The sequence below is a fragment of the Mobula hypostoma genome, chromosome 2, assembly GCF_963921235.1.
Source record: "Mobula hypostoma chromosome 2, sMobHyp1.1, whole genome shotgun sequence".
In the NCBI taxonomy this organism is placed as follows: domain Eukaryota; kingdom Metazoa; phylum Chordata; class Chondrichthyes; order Myliobatiformes; family Myliobatidae; genus Mobula; species Mobula hypostoma.
In genome coordinates this window covers 195,782,635-195,809,074 of record NC_086098.1, presented here as the reverse complement: position 1 = coordinate 195,809,074, position 26,440 = coordinate 195,782,635, and the positions used below count along the sequence as shown (strand labels likewise).

General features: G+C 40.7%; 1 protein-coding gene across 1 annotated transcript in view; it reads right to left on the bottom strand.

Moving 5' to 3' along the window:
* LOC134342776 (peroxidasin homolog) overlaps window positions 1-26,440 on the bottom strand; it is a 275,630-nt gene that overhangs the window by 158,034 nt on the left and 91,156 nt on the right. The window contains exon 2 of the mRNA XM_063041342.1: window positions 5,057-5,128. Within this exon, the coding sequence (XP_062897412.1) occupies window positions 5,057-5,128 (72 nt within the window). The remainder of the gene's footprint in view (window positions 1-5,056; window positions 5,129-26,440) is intronic.

Below are 26,440 nucleotides of genomic sequence, written 5' to 3'. Positions count from 1 at the left end.
TGATTCATCACCATCTTTGATTTGGCCTACGAATGTGGTGGTGCCAGCAAACTTAAATATGGCATTGGAGCTGTGCTTAGCCACACAGTCATAAGTGTAAAGTGAGTAGAGCAGAGGGCTAAGCACACGACCTTGTGGTGCACCTGTGCTGATGGAAATTGTGAAGTAGATGTTGTAGCCAATCTGAATTGACTGCAGTCTGCTAGTGAGGAAAATGAGGATCGAATTGCACAAGGAGGCATTGATGTCAAGGTCTTGAAGCATCTTGATTAGTGTTGTGGAGCTGATAGTAATGAATGCCAAGTTGTAGTTGATAAAGAACATCCTGATGTATGCATCTTTGCTGTCCAGATGTTCCAGGGTTGAGTGAAAAGCCAATGAAATGGTGGAGACCTGTTGTGCCAGTAGGCAAATTGGAGTGGATCTAAGTCGCTTCTAAGGCAGGAGTTGATATGTTTCATCACCAGCCTCTCAAAATAGTTCATCATTACTGATGTAAGTGTTACTGGATGATAGTCACTGAGGCAGGAAATCAGGCTCTACTTAGGCATCGGTATAATTGAAGCCGGTAGATACCTCAGAATGCAGAGGTGAGAGGTTAAAGATATCAGTGGACATTCCAGCCAGTTGATAAGCACAGGTCTTTAGTATTCAGCCAGGTACCCCATCAGGGCTGGAAGCTTTACCTTCCTGAAGGATGAATGTATGTCAGCTTCAGAGACAGAAATCACAGGATCATCAGGGGCTCTGGGAGCTCGTGATAGTTCCTCCAGGTTTAGACAGTCAAAGTGAACATAGAAGGCATGGATCTCAAGTGGGAGCAAAACTTTGTTGTCACCTATGTTACTTGGTTTCACTTTGTTACAGGTAAGAACATTCAAGCCTTGCCACAACTGTTGAGCATCCTTCACTGATTCAAGTTTAGACTGGAATTGCCACCTCGCCCATGAGAGTACTCTCTGGAGATCATACCTGGACCTCTTGTAACTTTCTTGGTCACCAGACTTGAATGCCTCTGCTCTGGCCTTCAGCAGATTGTGGATCTCATGGTTCTTCTGAAAGACTTTGTGGGGGCACACTCATCTACGACTATTTTTATAAAGCCCATAACAACCGTAATGTATTCATTCAGAGCCATAGATGATGAACATAACTCGAAGCAATCCCGTAGCTACTCCCCTCCTTCCCGTAATTACCTCTTTGTTGTCATAATCTCTGGAGCCTTGCTCTTTAGCTTCTGCCGATATGCAGGTAGGACAGCCAAGTGATTAGATTTCCTAAAGTGCAGTCTGGGCATGGACAAAAGGCATTGCTTTTCTTGGTATAACAGTGGTTGGCTGTGTTGGGACCTCTGGTGTTACAGGTTATATGCTGGTGGTATTGGGCAGAGTTTTCATCAAACAAGATTAGTTGAAATCCCAATGATACAAAATGTGTCAGGGACTGTTTCATGTTTGATAATGGCAAAATGCAGCATCTCAAGGGCTTGATTACAGTCGGCCATTTGAAGTATGGAAACTGCAATCAGGATTACGGAAAATAACTCTCTTGGTAAATAGAACAGTAGGCATTTGTCTGTTAGCTATTCAAGGTCAAGTGAACACGAGTACGACAAAACCACATCAGAACACCACATCAGAACACCACAGAGATTTTATCATGAAAGACACACTTCCACCTTTTGCCTTCTTTGCATCAGTATTTTGGTCCAATCTGTGTATCGAAAAGCCTTCAGGTCGCCATAGCTGGCATACCCTGAGTATGCCACGCCTCAGTAAAACACAGAACACAATAATTTCTCATTTCCCTTCAATACAACAGTCTTGTCCTCAGGTCTTCAATTTTGTTCTCCAGTGACTGCACATTTACTAACAAGATGCTGGACAGAGGGGGAGTCTCATTGCTGTGTGTTTCAGCCTGGCTTGGGACCTCATCCCCCCCACCCCGCCACTCCTGCCTCGTTTCCAGCCATGCTTATGTGCCTTCATCCACTTAAAGATGCTGTGCCTGCTTGCTTGAGAGTTAAGTCTGCTGAGTCCTTCAGAAGACTGTGAAATCTGTAGTTCATTAAGTTGATTTAAAAGTATGGTGTTTAAAGGGAAATTACATGCTGTAGACTGCAGTGAGAGTAATTCAAAAGAAGTGTATTTAGAGGTTTTGTAAAGGCACAAATTAATCCAGGATAGCTCCCACAATGCTAAGGGAAGGATGTGGACAATTAACAGTTAGGTTTGTTTTGTGAGGAAACATAATGCTAAATTAGTTTATTAGTGTACGGAGGTGCAGTGAAAATCTTGCCTTGGACACTGTTCATTTAGATCAATTCATTACACGGTGAATTAAGGTTGTTTAGGCCTCCATTAGTCAGAGTTGACCATGGATATTGCATCCTAGCAGTCTAGATAAGCTAGCCTGGGCAGTACGATATGGAGAGAAAGCTGTTGCCCATGCAGCAAGCTCCCCCTCTCCATGTATCTGATGAACTCAAAGGAATAGCAGACACTGATAGAGTTTTGTACCAGCAATGTTGCAGGAGTTGCCAGTCACCATTGAACTCAATGTAGGACAGTGTTAGGGACTCCAACTCCGGATTTTTCCCTCAGGGTTTACTCTCAAAGCCTTCTCCATGAGTGGATATAGTTGCAAGGCAGCAGAGGTTTGAGATCAGAGTTTTCCTTCTTCTAGATGAGCTGCCGACCACGGCTGATGAGCCCCATCTGCCCAAAGTGGCTGGTTTTTAAGGCGCCAGTAACCTGCCTTTGCCCCTTCTCCTGTCAGTAGATACAGTTTTGTTGGGCTTAGCAGCTAAACCAGGTGTGAAGGCCAGGAGCTGGACTTGGTTGTCAGAGGCTATTTGAGGCGCATGCCATTTGGAGCATTTAATACGTAGTGGGAGCTTGTCCCCATGACCACCCCGGCTATAACCTTAATTGTATTAAGGTAGTAGAAGATAAAATACTAACAGAATGCAGAATAAAGTGTTACAGTTACAGAGGAAGTGCAATGCAGGAAGACAATAAGGTACAGGGGCACGTTGAGGTAGATTTTCAGGTCAAGTGTCCATCTTATGGCACTAGAGAACCATTCAATAGTCTTATAGAAACTATCCTTGAGATGGTGGTATTTGCTTTCAGGCTTTTGTATCTTCTGCCTGATGGAAGAAGGAAAAAGAGTGAATGTCTAGGATTGGTGGGGTTTTGGCTGATTTACTGAGGCAGTGAGAAGTGCAGACAGAATCCTTGCAGGGGAGGCTGCTTTCCATGGTATAGTGAGTTGTGCTGCGTGAGGGAAATCACTGAAAGTTGTGCCTCTCTGCAGTTTGTATAGGATTCATCCGTATCATGCCTCACATGGAAGACTCAGCTGAAATTTACACATGGATTCTCAGAGAAGTGGCCATCCAGTAATTATTACCCTTTTTCCAAATACATCACCACTCCCCCTACACCCCATTCTCCAAACTTCTTAAATTTCAATTACAAGATCTCAACCCTCTTTCCCCATTACTTTGCAATTTTTTCAACTAAACTATGAACTTAATACATAGTAATCCACTGGCATTGGTTACAGAGTCAAAGTGAAAATTACACATGATCACGATGAAGGAAGAAAAGTATATTGATCGGTTGTTTTTTTAAATTCTCAGCAACACCTCCACTCCTCTGCGGTTTAACCATGTTCATACAAACCGATGCAGTACTTACAGAGCCATACCATGCCCTCATCTTGGCCTCTCTGACCACATCTCCATAATGTTAATCTCAGCATACCAACCACTGCTGAAAATGGAGAATCCAGTGAAGAGGACCATCTAATGGCCTAATGAGGCAATCTCTATGTTTCAGTACTGTTTTGAATGGAACATCTGGCAGACATTCAAGCAGGTTGCCACATACGGAGAAGACCTTGAGGAATATGCCTCATCTGTCATTGGCTACATCAGTAAGTGTGTAGATGATGTTGTTACTTAGAAATAGTCCAATCAGAAACCCTGGCTGAACGAAGAGGTGTGCTCCCTACTAAAAGCCCGTGATGCTGCCTTCAAGTCTAGTGACAGAATAGCTCTCAGACCAGCCAGGGAATACCTCATTTTAGGCATCAAGAAAGATCCCACACACCCTGCTTATGGACTGTTTGTCTCACTCCCATCAGGTAGGAGGCTACACTGCATCCATGCCAGGCCCGCCAGACTCAAAAACAGTCACTTTCCCCAAGCAGTAAATCTGATCAACGCCTCCACCTAATAACTCCACCATTACTTAACTATTTCTCATCAGTCACTTTATGTATAGTCTAGCAGCACTTATGGATTTACAATCAATTTATGTAATTATATTTATTGTATTATTATTATTATTATTATTGTGTTCTTTATCTTTTGTGGGGTGTTTTTTGTGCTGCATCAGATACAGAATAACAATTATTTCATTCTCCTTACACTTGTGCACAGGAAATTACATTAAACTATCTTGAATCTTATCTATTTCAATGGAAATACAACTACAGAGTTGATACACAGCTGTCATTAGAATAGAAAATGCTTTGAGATTTCTTCCTTTCATTATTGATTTACTAATCACAATATCTTCCTGACAGGAAAAAAAGCACAACATTGATGTCTATCTGGAAATCTATTAATTCAAGCCTACAATTAAAACTAAAACGCTATGGTAATTACAACTAAAAAATCAAATACAGAGATCTCATAGTCAATTGAAATCTGCAAAAAGGCAACTGAGTTCTGCAATGTATACATCTAAAGAAACAAAATAGGACAAAATAAAGTCATTTTTTTCTAATTAAGTTTCAGACTATCATCCCTTCTGCCTTATACATATGGCACCCTCTCATTCCCCCTCCCCTTCCCTCAACCCCCTTACTCCCCCAATCAGGAGCATTACATCTCACTCAATGATTTCACACTGCATATATCCTGAAACCTTTCCCAAGTTTATGAAACACTCAGCACGATTTGCTTGTCAACCTGAGTTCTTATGTTTCACCTCTTTAATACAAATCTACAGAGAAAATAAAGTTATCCCAGGAAGTGACTCACAATGTGTTCAGATTCCTCAGTCTCTTAAAGGCTGCTGGACGGATTTCCTTAATGCGATTGAATCGCAGGTCCCTGCAAAGATACACAAACACATATAAATGTTTATAAGGTTTACAAGCACAGGTTTTTTATATTCTATTAAGTGAAGTTTCACCAGATTTTGTCAGCTGATATATATATATAGTTAAAACTTAAAGGCATAGATTTTAAGATAATTCCAACATTGGTTTTAAAGTGAATGAGTGAGAAAGAAAGAGACCCAGTAATTGAATTACAATTGAAATTCCCGATGAAGTGTCTTGGCCCGAATGTAGGCTCTCTAAGGTGCTGTTTGTTCTGCTGAGTTTCTCTAGCATTTTGTGTGTGTTACTCTGGATTTCCCGCATCTGCAGAATCTCTTGTGTTCATAATTCAATGACAAACAGTGTTTTTTATTTCAGCAACTCATGATTGAAAATGACCTTCTCCTGAAGTGGAACTAAGTAATGGGTCACTTCATGATATTCAGCAAATTCCTCTGATCATTTCCTGGTATAACTCATGGATGCTCTTTTGACATGATATTTCCATGCCAGATGATGTTATTATGTCATTAGCTGATGTCATCAGAATTTTTAAGGCAGAGGTGTATTTAAGGCAGAGATTGATAGGTATCTGAGTAGCCAGGGCAGCAAAGGTTATGGTGAGAAGACAGGGGAGTGGGACTAAATAGGAGAAAATGGATCAGCTCATGATAAAATGGCGGAGCAGACTCGATGAGCCGAATGGCCTACTTCTGCTCCTTTGTCTTATGGTCTTATGGTCATCAGAATTTCTTTTGCAGAGGGTGGTGAATCTGTGAAATTCATTTCCACAGATGGCTGTGGATGTCATTGGGTATATTTAAAGCACAGATTATAGCTTCTTGATGAGCAAGGGCATTAAAGCTAATGGGGAAAAGGCAGGAGAATGGGGTCGAGAGGGATAATAAATCAGCTCTGATGGAATGGCGTTGCAAACTTAATGGGATGAATGGCCTATTTCTGCTCCTATGTCTTATGTTGACTGCAATGCTTCTATTGGGGAGAAGAGCATTTTTCCTTTTGCAACAGAGCAAGAGAGACTGAAACATATTGTCCTGGGAGGGATCATCTACCTTGCCAATGGAAAGAATTGGATGGGATAAAGTTCTCTAAGTGCACTCACTGACACAGGACTTCTGCTTCCCAACCTCTTACCTTCACTAGCTCCCTCTGCAGATATGCTGCAGTGTAATTCAGTACAATTCTTGATAATACGTTTCTGCTAGAATATCAGTTTGAATTTGGGATTGTGGAAGCCTGTATGGCAGAAATTCAAAAAGCCATGCAGCAGTTGTAGGGTGGCCAAGGTAAGTTATTATGGTAAGACCTCATAAGCCACTAATAGTAGGGTATATTCCCAGGATCCTTAGGTTGCTCCCCCACCAACTATGCCTTCCTTTTTCTCGGTCATCATCCATTTAGTAAAATCCCCTGCCCTCGCAATACTTTTCTTCTATTGATCAATCCCATAAGTTCCGACATGGGGGCAAGTTTCATCGTTTTGCTGTTCTCCCTGCCACTATTCCTTTGAGAAGAGAGGCACACACTCAGTGATTCAGGAACAGCTTTTTCCCCTCTGCCATCCAATTTCTGAATGGACATTGTACAGATGAACACAACCTCACTAATTTCACTGGGCATCCTGAATACTTTTAGGTATATAGTGTCTTATGGATTTTGGGTTGCTGATCATGAAAATCACCATGAAATTTCCCTATTATGCATCATTTTCTGAAATCACCTATATTTGTTATTTCAATTCATAATTCAAGTCAATTAAAATGTTGCCCACAATGTAAGCTGAAAGTTTTCTATCTTATCCAGACACGCTGAGGCAGGACAGATTCTGCCTGGCAATAAAGGTCTTAGAAAAGCATGACATGGAGTCTAGAGGAGGTAGACAAAGATTCCATAATGTACGAGTCGGGAATGGAAAATGACACTGATACTGATACAGATCCCTTTATGTCGATTGAGCCTCATCTGATATCTCAATCTGAGTTAAATGACATAGTCAGAGACTTGGATTTGTCAAAGTCAAAAGCAGAATTACTGGGTTCAAGGTGGAATCTGCTGTCACCAGGCACACAATTTCTGTGAAGGATTTCAATATTTGTGACAGATTCAGTTAATTAGATTAACTGATGCCAAGATTAAGAAGGGCATTTCTTTGATTCTACAAATCAAGCAGGTCATCAGTGACAGGTATTTCAAAGAACTTTTAGTGGGACTGGAGAAAATCATATGGAAGGCATTCAAGGACGTTGAAAATTTTCTTGGCAACTACAGAGCACCAAACGATGTACAGCAGGTATACAACTAAACATTTTATATTCAATGAAAGCTAATTTCTCCTTTCTCCATATTCCTATGTGATACAAGTAGTCTGAAATTATATTTGTGTTCAACTTTAAGTGGTCTATCATAAACAAAAAAAAATCTGAGGAAGCAACACTTCAAAAAAATTGTTGTTCAGCTGAAAAACAGCAGTTTGTTCTGAATAACTTTAATTGTACATGTTCATTTCGGGTTATGTCTCCAGTAGACTTGTTTACATTCCTGGGCGCCAGATAAGACGTCACTAACACCATCGCTAATCGACGGTCTATTAAAGCAACAGTTTTTCGCAAGATTATGTGGTATATTATAGTTGAGACAGAAATGGTTTTAATTATATAGGTTAACGGGTTTGTCCAGGTTTTTTTTTCTTGTCTCTTTGATATGATTGTCTATGAGAACTGCTTTGCCTTTCTAATTTGTTGGTGCTGAGGGAGGGGTGGTTATTTTCAGTGTCTGACATTGCTAAGTGATGCTCACAGATGTTACAAAGTAAAAGGCTGAATATGAGGGGTGATGGGAGGGGGTGGTGGTAAGGGGGTAACTCAGGGCTCTACCACCAACTTACAACAACAGTTTCGGGAAGATGAGCAATACAGATAAATTAGAAAATCTTACTATTATATCATTTAATGTTAGAGGATTAAACTCTCCCTACAAGGGTTCAAAGGTTTTTACGGAAAAAAAAGCAAAGTCTGGCTGGCAGGCCTGACTGCAGCTAAGAAGATTGTAGTCCAGCGTTGGAAACCTCGCCATGATATTTCAAATACTCACTGGCTTCGGAGCTTTTTGGACATTTCTTACCTGGAACTTTCATCAGCGAGAGTAAATGGTGCACGACCAAACACAATCATAATGTGGACAAATTTGATATCTAACTTAAAAGATCTTTTGTTAAAATAGGAATGCTTTGTCTGTGTATGCACTACTATTCAGTCGATTGGTGGAGGGGAGAGGGATGGGGGAAGAGAGGGGTGGAGGGGGGATGGTGATGAAGATTGGAGGATGACTGGGTTACAGTCAAAATGTAATTGGCAACTGGTTGTATTGAATGTAATTTGTTGGTGTTGCAATAAAAATTAATAATAAAAAAATTGTTGTTCAGTGTTTTATTTTCTCTTGTTTACTATTTAATATTTTCAAAATTCCAAGTAAAGTTCAAAGTAAGTTTATTATCAGAGTACATACATGTCACCACATATAACACTGAGATTTTTTTTCCCACATACTTAGCAAAACTACAGACAGTAACTGTAAACTGTAAACAAATTGCAAATGCAGATATAAATAAATAGCAATAAATAATGTGCATGAGATAACAACATAACAGAGTCTTTAAATGAGTGTAGCTACCCCCTTTTGTTCAAGAGCCGGATGGTTGGGGTGTAGTAACTGTTCTTGAACCTGGTGGTGCGAGTCTTGAGGTTCCTGTACCTTCTACCTGATCAACACTCACAACACGCTGCTGGTTGCTTTGACCCCAGCATCTGCAGATTATTTTGTGTTTATCTTCTACCTGATGGCAGCAGTGAGAAAAGAGCATTGCCTGCGAGGTGAGGATCTTTGATGATTGATGGGGCTTTTCAACATCAGTATTTCATGTAGATATGCTCAACGGTTTGGAGTGTTTTACCCATGATGTACTGCGCCAAATCCACTACCTTTTGGAGGATTTTCCGCTCAAAGGCATTGGTGTTCCCATACCATGCCATAATGCAACCAGTCAGCACACCTTCCACCACACATCTATAGAAGTTTGACAAGGTTTTCCATGACACGCCAAAGCGCCACAGACTACTGAGGAAGCAGAGATGCTGTCGTGCTTTCTTCACAATAATATTTATGTGATGGGTCCAGGACAGGTCCTCTGAGGTAATCTCTCAGGAATTTAAAGTTACTGACCCTCTCTACCTCTGATGATTACCTCTGGTTTCCCTTTCCTGAAGTCTACAATCAGTTCCTTGGTCTTATTGACATTGAGTGAGAGGTTATTGTTATTATATCACTCAGCCAAGTTTTCAGTCTCCCTTCTGTATGCTGATTCACCAACCCCTTTGATACAGCCCACAAGAGTGGTGTCGTCAACTAACTTGTATCTGGTGTTGGAGCTGTACATAGCCGCAGTCATAGGTGTAACGTGAGTAGGGCAGGGGGCAAAGTACACATCCCTGCGGTGCTCCTGTACTGATGCAGATTGTGGAGGAGATGTTTTTGCCAATCTGAACTGACTGGGCTCTACAAGCGAGGAAATCCAGGAACCCATTACACAAGGGGGTATTGAGGCCTGGGTCTTGGAGTTCACTGATCAATTCGCTCGCTGGTGAAAAACAGAGACACCTCCTTTTCCCTTATTAGGGAGAGAGAGAGCCAGTGTTATGTTGAATGCCGGATGAAACGCAAAGCCTTTGGGGTAACTGCAAGTCTGTATCTTTGCTATTGCTTTGCTCACGCTTGAGTGCTCGGTGATGGTGGTGATACTTGCTTTCTTTTTGCCGCTGGGGGAAGGGGAGATTATTGTTCACTGCTGCTACGCGCGGGAGGGAGGTGAGCTTGGGGGGGCACTTTGGGGTTCTTACATTTAACTGTCATTCATTCTTTGGGACACTTCTCTGTTTTTGCAGATGTTTGCGAAGAAAAAGCATTTCAGGATGTAACACACATAAAAGTTGCTGGTGAACGCAGCAGGCCAGGCGACATCGCTAGGAAGAGGTACAGTTGACATTTTGGTCCAAGACCCTTCGTCAGGACTCGCACTGTAGTCTGGCGCATTGACCTCTACCTTGCCGAGGTATCCTTCAAACCCATTTCAGGATGTATATTGTTTACATTTCTCTGACATTAAATTGAACCTTTGAACCTTTAAACCTTTATTTTGTTCAGTCCTAGGCAATAAGTTAATGTCTGGAGATGACTCAGAATTTCTTTGCTGCTTGTCAAGCACAGCTGTGATCTCCATCTGCAGTTCCAAGACCAATTAGATTATATCCTCTACTCATTTCAATTTGTGGCTTCCTCACATGGACTCATCTCCTACTCTTTCATGTTGATGTTCTCCACATTGCTGCCTGACTCACATGGCTGCTGATTATTTATGACTCTCATCAATTCGCCAGAACAGTTGCAGCCTGTTTTATTACAAAGGATTGGATTGTCTGTCAGGCTCATCATCTCTAGAGTTCTCCTTACCATTCTGGACCATCTCCTCAAACTACGTCTTCATCTGCAATGAAATTAAATCATACTATATCCTTGAAACTTGGGTTATGGCTCACAAGTTTCACTCACAAGGCACAAGTCAGGAGCCTGGTGAAAAATTCTCTAATTGTATGGATGAATACTGTTCCAAGACCATCAGAACGAAACCATCCACTTAACTGACATCCCATTCATCATGCAGAACATTTACAAAGATAAAGATTAGTTGTTTTGTCAAATGTACATTGAAACACACAGTGAAATGCATCATTTGCATCAAATCAAATCACTGAGGACTATGCTGGGGGTAGCCCACAGGAGTTGCCATGTTTCTGGCGCAAACATAGCCTGCCCACAACTCACTAACCCTAACCATAACTAAATATCTTTGGAATGTGTGAGGAAACGGGATCACCCAGAGGAAACCCACTCAATCATGGGGAGAAATACAAACTCATTACAGAGAGCAGTGGGAATCAGACGCCAACTGGTGATGTGAAGTGATTGCACTAACCACTGCACTACTGTGCTGCCTGTTTGATTGCTCAAACACAATTATTCCACCCACCATCTACTGTAATTTCTCACACTACTACTACAGCACTCCTCAAACTCCTACCCATTCCACAGGAAGGACAGGAGAAGCACAGGCTCCGGAAGACCACTAGCTGGAGCTTCTCTGCTGAGAGGCCTGCCATCCTTACTGGGAAATGTACCGCTATCCATTCATCATCACAGATTTTAATCCTGTAATAGCCTATTTTTTTATGCCCCACTGTGTGATGAACTGAGGCTGAGGCTGAAGGCCTGCTCCGGCTGCTTCGAGCTTCGTGTCTATAGACTCACTTGCATTCTGAATGCTGTTGCTTGCTTTTATTGTTTGCACGATTTGTTTTTTTTTTCTCTCTCTCTGCACAATGGGTGTTGGTCTTTTTTAAGCAGAGTTCTTTTGGGCTTCTTGTTTTGTGGCTGCCTGTGAGTAATCAAATCTCAAGGTTGTATAATTTATACACATTTTGATAATAAATGTACTTTGAATTTTAATATACTACAACGACCTTGCATTATAACTGAAGAAGGATCTTCCCCTGATAGACTCCAATAGTTCAAGGCGGCTAATTGTTAGCATCTTCACACAGAAAATTAAGAATAAACAACGAATGCAGATCTAGCCAGCAACACCTACATGCTCCCAAAAAATTAATAGATCGAAAAGGACAGATTGGGGAAAAGGGGAAATGTATGGCAAATGAAATTTAATAAAAAAATTGATGAAGTGATGCATTTTGAATGATGAGAGTCATCGTAAAATTTAAAATGGAAAATCAAGGGTGCAGATGGTTGAGCTTGTTAAAAATATGAAATCTTTCTCTTTTTCAACAAAATCAGCTTATTAAGTCAAATAAAGGATGGGTTAGGCCTCTGCAGGAATATTCTGTTCATTTCTGGAGAACTGTATTTTAGAAAGGATTATAAGACATCAGGGAGGATGGTTTTATGAAAGAGAATCAGTGTTTCACAAATTTGCTAGAGCTCTATGAAAATCTACCAAACAGAGTGAATTAAAGGGCATCAGTAGAAGTGGTAGATTTGGATTTTAAAAGGTATTCAATAAAATTCACATAAAACAAAGCAGTGTGTGAAACTTATAAAAACTGTTGATGCTGGTAATCTAAAATTTAAAAAAAATGGAAATGCTGAAAACACTGAGCAGGTCAGGCTGCATCTATGCAATTAAAAATCAAACATCCTTCACCAAAATTATGCTACTGGGCAAAGTATATTGGCAGGGTAAGGAATTTGGCTAATTAATAGAAAGGAGCAGGCCAGGGTATTGGGGTCACTTCCGGATTGGCAATCAGTACCTGGTATGGTCGCAGATACTGATTTCTATTTATAACCTTTATTAGTGACTTGGATAAAGCAATCAGGTATACTTCAGCGGATTTTGTTGACAATACAAAGAAAAGTAGTAACTTGTGAGAACACAAACATGTAAGTGATAGAGGAAAGTTAGGTGCTAAGGAAAATGTAATGTTTTCCATCTGGCAAGGATGAATGAAAAAAGAACAAATTGATATTTAAACACAAGAGATTTTGCTGATGCTGGAAATCCAGAGCAACACACACAAAGTGCTGGAGGAATTCAGCAAGTCAGACAGCATCTCTGGAAATGAATAAACATTTGACATTTCGGGCCAAGACTCTTCATCAGGACTCAGAAATTAATATTTAAAGGAAGTTAGACAATAAAATACCAAGTGAGCTGGGGGTCCCACTCCATGACACAAAGGAAGTATACAAGGACAACATGCAATTAGGAAGGCTAATGGAAGGAGTATGAGTATAAAAGCCAGCAAAGTTCTGAAGCAGCTTCAGATGGTGCCAATGAGATCGCAACTGTGATACTGTGCTCTAAATGAAAAGATTCACTTGATTAATTCCTGGGATGAATTAACATATGAAGAATGATTGGGCAGGTTGTGCCAATATTCACTGGAGTACAGAATATCATGACGTACCCTAATGAAACATGGGATGGCCTGCTTCTATACTGTATCGTTGAGCTCTGTTCATTTGGACTATGTAACTATTTGGAACACACGCACACAGTCTCCGTTATGTGCGTGTGCGTGGGAGGAGAAAGGGGTATTGTGGGATGTAAAGGCGGTGGCCCTCAGGTACTGAACGGAGACGTTGAAAGTAAAGTTGTTAATCAAAAGAAAAAGTGTCCTTGTTGTTTGGGCGTTAACAGTGGTAGCAGAGGATGGCTTCCAAAGACAGGATCTCACCAGCATTTGATGAGAACAAGCCTTTCAAAAGCTGGAAAAATAAAATCCGAATATCGACTCTTGTTTCGGAACTGGAAAAGACAAAGCAGGTCATGGCTGATGCATTGTCACTTTTGGGAAGAGCGAGAGAGACCACAATGGGAATTTCGGTGGAAGACTTGAACAAAGATGACGTTATGAATACATTATGAATACGAATATGACGGTAAGAGAGGCGTTAGACAAGGGTGTATTTTCTCCCCTGATTTATTTAATATGTACGGTGAAACAATATTACAAAAAATAAGAGACATCTTGGGAATCAAAGTTGGCAGTGAAAACATCAATAATTTCAGATATGCAGATGACACTGTTAATTGCAAGTACAGAGGAAGAACTACTAAACTTAATTGATATAATTGTTGAAGAAGGTGCAAAAATGGGTCTATCTATCAATTGCAAAAAGACAGAATGTATGGTGATATCCAAAAAGAAGGAGAATCCTATCTGCGGCTGAGAATAAATGGGGAAGACATAAAGCAAGTAAAGAACTTTTACTACTCAGGAAGCTGGGTGACATCAGATGGCAGGTGCGACTTGGACATCAAAAGAAGAATAGGGATGGCAAAAGACACCTTTACGAGAATGAAGAGTATACTGACTAATACTAAACTAGGCATGACAACCCGCCTCAGAGTACTGAAATGTTATGTTTATCCAGTTATATTATATGGCTCAGAATGTTGGACAATATTTAAAACATGAGGAAATGAATTGTAGCAGCAGAAATGTGGTTTTTGAGGAGGATGCAAAGAATATCATGGATGAAATGAATATTTAACAACGATGTCATGAACAGAGCAAACACAAAAAGAGAAATAATGTATGAGATCATGAAAAGGCAACGTAACTTCACTGGACATGTCACTAGGAAAGAGGAGTTAGAATGCATGGTAATTATGGGGAAGATTGAAGGGAAGAAAGCAAGAGGAAGACAAAGACAAATGATGATGGAGACAGCAGCCAGAGGACTGGAAATGAATACCCATGAATTGATCCACTTGACCCGGACCAGGAGTGTGTGGGCCATGGCAGTCAAAGCTCAAACTGGGCATGGCACCTGATGATGACGAATATGTTAATAAACACACTTGACTCTTTTTTTTTGAAGGAAGAAAAGGATCTGATTTACGAGGCATATTAAAATTTTTATAAAATTTATACAGACAATTCTAAAAATATGGCTGATTATATAATTGATTCTGAACTAAAGTACAGTCATATACGTAAATACAAAATGGAACTTCCTGATGCTGTATTAGCTTTTAAATTGTTGGATACTGTGTGTCTAGTCATATAGGACAGACAGCTAGCATTAACTGCGTGCGCAGAACATACACTTGCATCTATGAGGATTTTTGGAGAAAAGGCCACTAAGACAATCGGAATTAGTTTGAGTCAGGAAATGGCATACTTCACTGAGAGGAAGCTAGAGTATAGCAAGCATTGATCCCAGAGGGATCAAACAAGGGTACCATTACCTGGCACAAATCAATAAACAAGTACGGTAGGAGATCAAAATGTGCAGTATGTCAAAGTATTTACCACTGGGCAAGAAACTGTCCGCACAGAACCAAACAAGTTAGGCTAACAGAAGAAAATAACAAACCTGAAGATGTAGAAGAGTGCCATGTCACATTGTTTGCAAAGGAATCACTTACTACTGCAGAGACATCTGAGGCAGAGATTTTGATGACAGAATCTCCAGGATCTGCTGTTTTTGATACAGCATACACATGAACAGTGTGTGGGGAAAAATGGCTTAAAAGCTATGTAAGTGAACTAAACCGGAATGGTGCAGAAACTGGTAAACGCAGATACACCTAGTAACAAAGCATTCAAATTTGGAGATGGAAAGATTGTACATTCCACCAGAAGAGTGAACAGTCCCACAAAAATAGGGAAGACAAAATGTTACACTGAAACGGAGGTAGTACCAGTGAATATTCCATTACTCTTGAGTAAAATTTCCCTAAAGAAAGCAGGTACAGTACTAGATATGGAGAATGACCAAGCAACGATGTTTCAACAGCCAGTGTCTCTTGAGCTCACCAGTCCTGGATTTTACTGTGTGAACATTCTAGACAAAGATATTACTGAGAACCAACATGAGAACAAAGTATCAACTGGTAGTTCTCAATGTCATCTTAAATGCACTCTCTCCACCTTGAGTGGTCATGGGTCAGGGATTCTCATAGATCAGTGAAGAGGTTAGATAACACACGTAACTAGGGCTTCAATGCTCGGAATGATACCCTGAAGAGAGCACTGAAGTTAGTTTGTTTATCTTTTCAGCTAATTTGAAAGATTTTGTGGGAGACAGTGATGATAGTAACATATCTGGGTTCATATTCAGATACAGAATACAACACCTTTAGGTTTTGTCCTCGAAAGCATTTTTATGTGCTGCTTCTGAAACAAAAGCTCGACTTATCATCACCCCTACATATGTATGAGCTCCCAAAATAATAATTTCAGAAGTCTGATGAATGTACATGTTTGTTTCAACAAAGGGCATGGCTAGCTTTCCCTCTCTCTTCATTTATCATAATTGTTCTTTCTTATCAGCCTTATGATGTTATTAATTTCTATACCATGGCGATATTGTTACCATATCAAGTGACTTGTGTATATTTTCCAGCTTACAAAATCAACTTATTGATATCTGTTACAATAGAGTCTGTTGCTTAGCCAGATGGCCCATCAAGTGCAATAAACTGATATAAAAAGTACGGAAATGAAAAAGAATGAGAAGTGATCAAAATTAGATACATTTTGGAGAATAACATTGACATGGCAAAGCCGAGCAACTTAGAGCCAGTGACGGATGTGTTAGGTAAGGGTGGCTGTTTCTGAAGACTGGCAAGTATTGCTCAAATGATCTATAGCAAAAAGCAACAGTGAACAGGGTGATACACAACTGCAACCTGAAGCCAATGAGTGGAAGGCAGACAGAGGAGTATGAAGCATAATGAAATAGGCATAGAGAGAACTCTGAAGAACTGTGCAGATGAGGGCAAGATTTAAGCTGATGTATAGGCTGATAGGAAGAAACTTGTCAACGTTACATTCCCCAGTCACAAGCAGAGGCATCTGGCTCTTATTATGGTTTCTATACTTCACCAGAGAAAGATCCCATTGTATTACTGAGGGAGTCTTTATTTTGAAATGTTCTTTCAAAGGTATCAAATTTCACCAATACTTTTTCTCTGTTGCAATATTTTACTTGTCCCTTGACAGTCTCACAACCGGAAAGAAATTACAGATCGTTATTTTTCTGATCCAGCTGGTAGATAGTTCACACATAAAACAGAATTGGGATCAGAATACTTTGTTTTTATTTTTGGTTCGGTTTATTGACCTATTTTCATATATTACTAATATTTGGCAAAATTGGATATTTACAGTTTAAAGAAAAATTCATTTGAGGAATGAATCAACTTTTGGTATCTACAAATCCCCAACTAATTGGTAAAAAATGTACACACACATTCAAAATCTAAAATTAAATAAGTTAATTTAATTCAATTCATTGCTTCAGTACTGTTTGTTTTTGCTAAGGCAAGGTTTCTAATGAAATAAAAAATATTCACTTAATGGTAAAGTATATAAACTGGTGTTGAAGCATAGATATGCACATTAATGATTTAGAAAATATACAGTTGTAAAACAGAGAACTTGCTGGAGTTTAGAAGAATGAGGAGAGATCTCACTGAAACCTATTCAATATTGAAAAGCCTAGATAGAGTGGACATGGAGAGGATGCTTCCCATAATGGGGGAGTCTTGCACCAGAGGGCACAAAGTCAGAGTACAATAACATCCTTTTACAACAGAGATGAACAGGAATTTCTTTAGGAAGAGACTGGTGAATTTGTGGAATTCATTGCCACCAGTAGCTATGTAGGCCAAGATATTGGGTATACTTAAAGTGGAACTTGAAAGGTTCTTGATTAGAAAGGGCATCAAAGGTTATAGGAGTGGAGGGGAGAAGTTGGAGAACAAGTTGGGAGGGATAATAAATCAGCCATGATGGAATGGCAGGAGAGAGTTGATGGGCCAAATGGTCTAACTCTGCTTCTATGTCTTATCATCTTAACACTGTTTCAATGAGTCAACCTCAAAGAAATGTTGATAAATTCTGGACATCATTCACTCTGGCCCTTCCTGCTGTATCATTTGAATTTGAAGAGGAAGGAGAAAGCAAAAACTAATCCTTTGCATCTTTTCTACACAAAACAAATTTAAGACTAAAATGGAACTTTCAAATTTTGGGAATCTGCTCCTTAAATAGAGGTTCAATCACGTGGACATTAAAAGAAATGAATCTTCATACTGAAAATGTCTAAAAGCCCTGTTATTTCTGCCTTCTGTAATAGAATAAAACACATATAGCGTGTTTCAGGTCTTTCACGTACGTTGAATGGCTTGGGGTTTAGCAGAGCTGAATTTTCTGACCTATTATGATTAAAACTATCTGCATATTTTTGTTGAATAGTGGAATAAATTCTCAGCGTAAATGTAACAAACCAGCTGAACATGAGTTGCTTTATATTCTAGGACTTGGATTGAGGGATGCTTTGCTCTGTCAAAAATATAATCGAACAAAAGAGAAATAATCCAACAAAAGAAAAAATAAACTCTCTTACTTCAAATTTGAGGTATTTTTCTCTGGAGGCTATGAAAGCTAGCAATAATCTTGTTAACTGTCGACATTCTTCAATAAAACAGCTAACAGGCTTGATGAATGAAAACATTGTCACTGAAGAGATAGCTCTATGTACTAACCCCATTTCCCAGCAGACTACTGTTACTCCTGCATATCTCCGAATGAATCATCAGTATACATAACATTCACTTACAACTTAAAAGCAGAATTTAGGCCCACCTTTATCACCCTGTCTAATAAGGGCAGGGGGTCAGATATCTGGATTCTTCCAAAATCATGGATGGTGGATTTCAAATTACAAAATTTTAAAGTTTGCAGAATCAGTGCATAAATCATCCAGGACTTTTTCTGAACATGTTCAGATTTTTTCCAAACCAACATTGCTAAAGAGAGAGAATTGCATGCTTGGCAATTTCATTCATGACTATTACAGTTTACTTCCTTTTTCATTCTCATCTTTGCAGAATGTGAGCGGTGCCCAGCTCACTAAGGGCCACTGTGCATTTCAGACCTTTCTGCAAGGCAATTGCTTATTTTATAATTACCCCTTCAAAAGTTCAATATTCAGAATAAATGTATTAAATTAGGTATATGTCATTATATACTACTGAAATTCATTTTCTTGCAGGCATTCACCATAGAACAAAGAAATACAATAGAATTAATGAAAAACTGCACACAGAGACTGACAAACAACCAATAAGCAAAAGAAGATCAACTGTGCAGATAGATAGATAGATAATACAGAGAACATAAGTTGTAGAGTGCTTGAAAGTGAGTCCATAGGTTGTGGAATCAGTTCAGTGTTGAAGTGACTGAAGTTACGCACACTGGTTCAGAAGCCTGATGGTTGAAGGGTAACATCTATTCCTGAAACTGGTGATGTGGGCCTAAGGCTTCTGCACTTCCTTCCCAATGGCAGCAACGAGAAGAGAGCATGGTGGCAGTCCTTGGTGTTGCATGTGGCAGGGTTAATGCAATAACTCTTCTCATAAAAAGGTCACTGAGGAATCCATTCTTTGTTTATCTTGGCTCTTGACTGCACGCTAGATTAAACAGATTCATGATTAGCATCCTCCACATCCTCATGCCTTCTGTTCGCCTTCTGCTAGCGATGATTTAACTGCTCCACGAGTGGAGGATGACGTCTTTAATTTCTCAGCAGAATGCTGCAAAATCACCAGTTTCATGCAGGCATTTTTGGGCTTTCCTTTAAGTATTTCTTCAGTAAAAATCTTCACTGTCTTTCACTTTATCATAAATAATGATTTCTTTCCACTCTATCTCCCCATTTATTCTGCTGGCTTTTTCACCACTGTCAACCAATAAATCATACAAACTGGAATATATGTGCATAAGTCAAAGTGGCAAGGCTGGTTAAGAAAGAGGCTAAATGAAAAGCATATGGGATCCTGGATTTTATAAACAGAGGATTAGAGTACAAGGGCAAGAAATTCATGAAGAACCTTAATTAAAACCCTGGTCACAACTGTGTCCAATTTTGTGCACGACAGTTCAGAAAAGGTGTGAAGGGCTTAGAGTAGGAGCAGAAGGGATTTATTTAAAAATATTCCAGAAGTGAGGGTTTTTGGTTACTTGGATTGGCGCAGTTAATACTGATAATTAAGCTCATGCACAGTTCAAGTAGGAGAGATAGAAACAGATCCTTGTGGTGGTGATGTCAAGAAGCAGGGACATAGAGTGTAGGTGATCTGCAAAGAACCAAAATGATAAAAGGAAAAAGTTTTCTATCCCTGCAGGGAGTACTTAGAAGCACTCAGAAGTACTTCAAAGAAAAAGAATTGCAAAGCTGGCGATAAAAGAGTGGGAAAATGAGATTAAATCAAGTGATCTTTCATAGGCTAGCACAGGCTCATTGAGAACCAGACTTCCTTCTGTCATTCTGTGAAATGAGACTGGTCATTGTCTACATGCAGAATATCTCCTCTATAAAGTATTCTAACAGCAAAATACATGACCAGTTGAGTAATGTACAAGTTACAATATGGACAACAAACTTCTACAGAAAAACAACTGCTCTATGTACACAGTATCTACAGTAAAACTTTCTCCCATAATTCCAGGAATCAGAGCTTTTCTTTACATTTCAAAAGTGCTTTACTTTACTCTGCATCTCAAACTTCTGAAATCCTTCAACACTTGAATCGGCTTCGTACCTGAGGACTGACTTTCGCTCTAAATGCTATTTGCTTACTTTTATTGCTTGTACGATTTGTTTTTTTTCTCTTCACATTGGGCGTTTGATGACCTTTTTTTATGGGTTGTTTTGGCTTTGTTTTGTGGCTGCCTGTAAGGAGAAATCTCAAGGTTGTAAAATGGAAACATACTTAGATAACATATGCACTTTGAACTTTGCATCGTTTTTATTTTATCCTGGCAAAACTGATAATGTCTCACTTTCATCATTCATAGATCATTTGCCTGACCTTCGTCCATTCACTTAACCTGCCAATATCCCTAATGTAACCACTATCTGTTGTCAAAAATATGCTAAGGTTCACCTAGTCTCCTCTTCCTACTGAGAAACAAAGTGGCTAATGCTTGAGAACACATTACGTCACACTTTAACCCACGTCCGTTCCCTTGATGATCTCTGCTGTTTCACACATTAGCTGGGGGACAGTCAGCACTGTCTGTGTCTTGGCATCCCACATGAGGGAAAACCCTAAGATTCTGACGAGAGCTTACACTACTAAAAGGGAACTTTCAGTTGCATTTTGGCTGTAACAAATTAACTTATTCTACTCTAACCTTACACCAATAACTAATAATCAGCATAGACTGATTTCCATTCAATCATCTCACCCACATCACCCAATAAATTGCATACATTCACTAAAGCCCTTCCCCTTACCATGAAAAAGATGATTGGACAAAAAGAGGCAGAACAAAGAAATGAAGTGCAAGGGTGCCTACAATTACACAATTACAGAGGCAGCCAAGACTAAACACAAGATTAAACAGACTAAATGATTCTTCTAAATTACTCCCAAAGCTAAAATAGAGCAATATAAAGGGATCATGAACTTAGCGATTAATCTGTGATTTTCTTTGTTTTTGGTCCAGTTGTTGGAAGGTTTTTTTTTAGAGTGTCAATGGTTTACAAGGGGAAAGGACAGCTGGTATTAAAAGAAATTTTTGGTGGTTTAATGACCGACTTGGAATTAAATTGCTTTCAGATGTCGATGGCTCAATGTGCTTTCCTCAAGAATTTGAGCATCCCAGAGAGAATGAAAGGAGGCCATCCAATACATGACCATCGCCAGAAGGAGATGGAAAAACAGGGAGAAGAAAGTTCTTGGTGGGGGGGGGGTCATATCAGTCAGGAGTCTTTCAGGAACAATTTTGCTCACTTCAGCCTTCAGCAATAATCAATTCTTCAGATATATTTGCTTTAATAAATTGCCTGTGGTTGCAATCTATCAATGACTGCAGCCACAGATGAAGTTTTAAAGGAGGACAAGGACTGTATTGCCTGTGGTTACCTAGATGACTAGGAGTCTATCTCACATTGGGTTTCTTTGCCTGGCACTAGAGATGTAATGAGCACCTTGCAGTTTGCTATACAGTGCTCCTTAATGGATGCCAAGATATTTGTAGCTTAATCTCTAGACTTTAATTGGCCTATGGTGCAGTTGGTGGGAGGTTTGCTGTTGTTGTGTAGAATTTCAGAAGGTAATAAAGGGTGGTCTGGATGTTGTTGGAGGGCTTTTCTGAGACTGTCAGGCAGAGACACACACTTACTTCATTCACTCCTGTTAAAAATAAGCCCGCAGAGCAAGTACAAAGGCTGGAGGCTTTCTCACCTGGATAGCTTAGGTGCCAGATGCCAACTATCATTTTTGTAACCTTAAGGGGATTACTGTGATCATGATTTCTTCTTCCAACTGCAGTCTTCCGTGCAAAATACAGATCAATTCTTGCTTCAGGTTAGCAAGCGCGTCACTGATACATATGCTGCCTCATGCCCAGTCTGGAACACTTGCACTTATGACCAGCAGGCTTATAATGAGAGCTGTGGTCCTCTGTGCTTGGACCACTTAGAAAAGCAGCAAGGTACTCAAGAGATCGTTGCTAGATCATCATCTTTGTGAGTTTTCCACTGCACAACAGCACTTGCAGACTAGCCAGGGAAGAGCTGAGAAGGAAGAGAAATTAAACAAATGGAAGAGGCTGAATTTGAAAGGGAGGTGTGAAATGATCAAGACATTCATAAGGAATGGCACTAAGTCAACCACACCTGCATGCTCAACAGATACACCCAATGTTTCATTGCTATCGTCATTCTCCCCACGTAATGAAATGCTTCAGGACATGCTACAGGTCTGCCCCTTGCAGACTCAATGTGTACCCTCCACTCTTGCTGCTCTGCAAAATCAAGAAGAAAATTTTGTGTTTACCCTTCCTGTCTGAACAAATACTGTTTTTTATATATACAATTTATTCCAAGATAACTTAAATCCAAGCTGAAATGTTCCAGTTCACGAAAATATTTCCCCTAATGGTTTCCCTTCACACCATTATTCTGCTTTCAGCTGGCTAGGGGCTAAGATGATTCTCTTATTTTAAGGTGACCGACACTATATGCTCTGAATGTTGCCTTATGTAGGAACAATAAAATAGCATCGTTACCTCGAGGGAACAATGTAAACCAGGTTTCAAATTTGTTGTAATGCTGACCCAGGGTAATGGTGACAAATGATTAATACACAATTAATTCCTCTAGCTTTCTTACTTACCCCGATACATAAAATAACCACCCACATTTTGTTGTGTGTGCATGACAAGCACATGTGGGAAAGAGAGATTTAAGTATATTTTGTTTTCATGAATTTCTGTGATTGATCACACAGAGAAACATTAATAAAACCCACACACAGCCAGCTTATAATTAGGAAATTTAATAGTATAAGAGTAAATATATTGGTTATGAAAAATCTTTCTGAAGACTTTGTACATTTTATAATTAATGAAAAGCTTCAAGGGATTTGGTTTTGAGGATGTGAGTTTTTTGCATTTCCTCTGGTGTTCACTGATGGATGTAGGAGCAATGCATCTATTTTCTATCTTCATTGTATTCTGTGTTGCATATTATGGTAGTTAATCATGTCGGTGGGGTCGTGGTGAAAGTGAAGGGTTTAATTCTGTATTCGTACTTTGTTTTGGGCAGTTTAGAGATGGGGACTGCCAGGTGCTATATCTTTTGCTGATGGTTTAATTATATTTGAAATTGCTTAACTCCACTTAACTTTGCTTAAGTACATTTAATATCGCGAACTTGGAGGCAATTCAATTTGGCAGAACCAAGGCAAGGCGAGCGGAGGCAGTTGGGCCTGGACCCGGGCCTGAGAGGGAGGAAAGACCCAAGGTTTGATTGAATTGAGTGCCGAACCAAATTGGAAAAGTTGGGTATGGGCTGAATTGAGGTGATAAGGCACTGGCCTGAGAGCGTATTGAAGCCGCAGGGTCCAGATCCAAGAACGAGGTCTGGACGACTTAAGGGGCCAGATTGAAAAAGATAGGGTGCCAGGGCCGGAGGTGAGGCATAGCCAGTTCAAATCTCTGCTCTGCAAGGTTTACTCGTCTCTGTGCTGAATTTCAACTTGCTACTCCGTCAGGTTTACTCGTCTCTGCACTGAAATGTGGCTGTGGCCTGCAACTATCACAGCATGAACTTCACTTTGTGAACTTCAGTGCTGAATGTTATTTGCTTTCTTTTATTGTTTGCACTTTTTTTTCTTTTTGCTCTCTGCACCTTGGGTGTTTGACAGTCTTCTTTTGTTTTAATGAGTTCTATTGGGATTCTCTGCTTTGTGGTTGCCTATAAGAAGACGAATTTCAAGGTTGTATATAGTATACATACTTTAATAATAAACGTACTTTGACTTGGCTTTAGTTTCACAAGTTTCATCACTTGCATGTTTTGCTAGTTGCTAATAAAGGATAGAATACATTTCTTCAACTTTTTGAACATTTTTATTGGACTGATAAGAGTGCGTGTCATATAGGATAACTCCCTGTGCTTGGTCTCCAGCTGTAGCATTAGTTTGTTCGAGTGGCTGTTTCAGAGGTGGATAAGGAAAGGCACTTTGTACCACAACCTGATTTACTTAGAAAGACCTCACAGCTTCTCACCAACATAATATTTGGTTGTTCATCACATAGAAAGAACAAACTGTACTATGACTACTTTGCTGTCAATCAGCTAATCATAAAATAATCAATTTTCCATTATAGTCCATAACATTCTTATTAAAGATTATGTTATCCATTACTGTAAGCAAAATTACTATCTGTAACATATAAAAGTCATAGATCTGAAGTCTTAAGTCACTGCAGATGTTAGACAAAAGCACATAGGTGCTTCTGAGATGTAACCCCAAAATGACAAGCACATTTTAATCTACACACATCAAAGTTGCTGGTGAACGCAGCAGGCCAGGCAGCATCTCTAGCAAGAGGTGCAGTCGACGTTTCAGGCCGAGACCCTTCGTCAGGACTAACTGAAGGAAGAGTGAGTAAGAGATTTGAAAGTTGGAGGGGGAGGGGGAGATCCAAAATGATAGGAGAAGACAGGAGGGGGAGGGATGGAGCCAAGAGCTGGACAGGTGATAGGCAAAAGGGGATACGAGAGGATCATGGGACAGGAGGTCCGGGAAGAAGGACGGAAGGGGGGGAACCCAGAGGATGGACAAGGGGTATATTCAGAGGGACAGAGGGAGAAAAAGGAGAGAGAGAGAAAAAGAATGTGTGTATAAAAGTAAGTAACAGATGGGGTACGAGGGGGAGGTGGGGCATTAGCGGAAGTTAGAGAAGACGATGTTCATGCCATCAGGTTGGAGGCTACCCAGACGGAATATAAGGTGGTGTTCCTCCAACCTGAGTGTGGCTTCACCTTTACAGTAGAGGAGGCCATGGACATATCAGAATGGGAATGGGACGTGGAATTAAAATGTGTGGCCACTGGGAGATCCTGCTTTCTCTGGCAGACAGAGCGTAGGTGTTCAGCGAAACGATCTCCCAGTCTGCGTCGGGTCTCACCAATATATAGAAGGCCACATCAGGAGCAGCGGACACAGTATATCACCCCAGCTGACTCACAGGTGAAGTGTCGCCTCACCTGGAAGGACTGTCTGGGGCCCTGAATGGTGGTAAGGGAGGAAGTGTAAGGGCATGTGTAGCACTTAGTCCGCTTCCAAGGTTAAGTGCCAGGAGGGAGATCGGTGGGGAAGGATGGGGGGGGGGAAACGAATGGACAAGGGAGTCCTGTAGGGAGCGATCCCTGTGGAAAGCAGAGGGGGGGAGGGAAAGATGTGCTTAGTGGTGGAATCCCGTTGGAGGTGGCCTACTTTTCCTTCGCTACATCGACGACTGCAGAGGCACTGCTTCCTGCACGCATGCAGAACTCGTTGACTTTATTAACTTTGCCTCCAACTTTCATCCTGCCCTCAAGTTTACCTGGTCCAATTCCGACACCTCCCTCCCCTTTCTAGATCTTTCTGTCTCTGTCTCTGGAGACAGCTTACCCACTGATGTCTACTATAAGCCTACTGACTCTCACAGCTATCTGGACTATTCCTCTTCTCACCCTGTCTCTTGCAAAAACGCCATCCCCTTCTTGCAATTCCTCCGTCTCCGCCACATCTGCTCTCAGGATGAGGCTTTTCATTCTAGAACAAGGGAGATGTCCTCCTTTTTTAAAGAAAGGGGCTTCCCTTCCTCCACTATCAACTCTGCTCTTAAACGCATCTCCCCCATTTCACGTACATCTGCTCTCACTCCATCCTCCCGCCACCCCACTAGGAATAGGGTTCCCCTGGTCCTCACCTACCACCCCACCAGCCTCCGGGTCCAACATATTATTCTCCGTAACTTGCGCCACCTCCAACGGGATCCCACCGCTAAGCACATCTTTCCCTCCCCCCCCCCTCAGCTTTCCGCAGGGATCCCCTATGCGACTCCCTTGTCCATTTGTCCCCCCCATCCCTCCCCACTGATCTCCCTCCTGGCACTTATCCGTGTAAGTGGAACAAGTGCTGCACATGCCCTTACACTTCCTCCCTTACCACCATTCAGGGCCCCAAACAGTCCTTCCAGGTGAGGCAATACTTCACCTGTGAGTCGGCTGGGGTGATATGCTGCGTCCGGTGCTCCCGATGTGGCCTTTTATATATTGGCGAGACCCGACGCAGACTGGGAGACCGCTTTGCTGAACACCTACGCTCTGTCCGTCAGAGAAAGCAGGATCTCCCAGTGGCCACACATTTTAA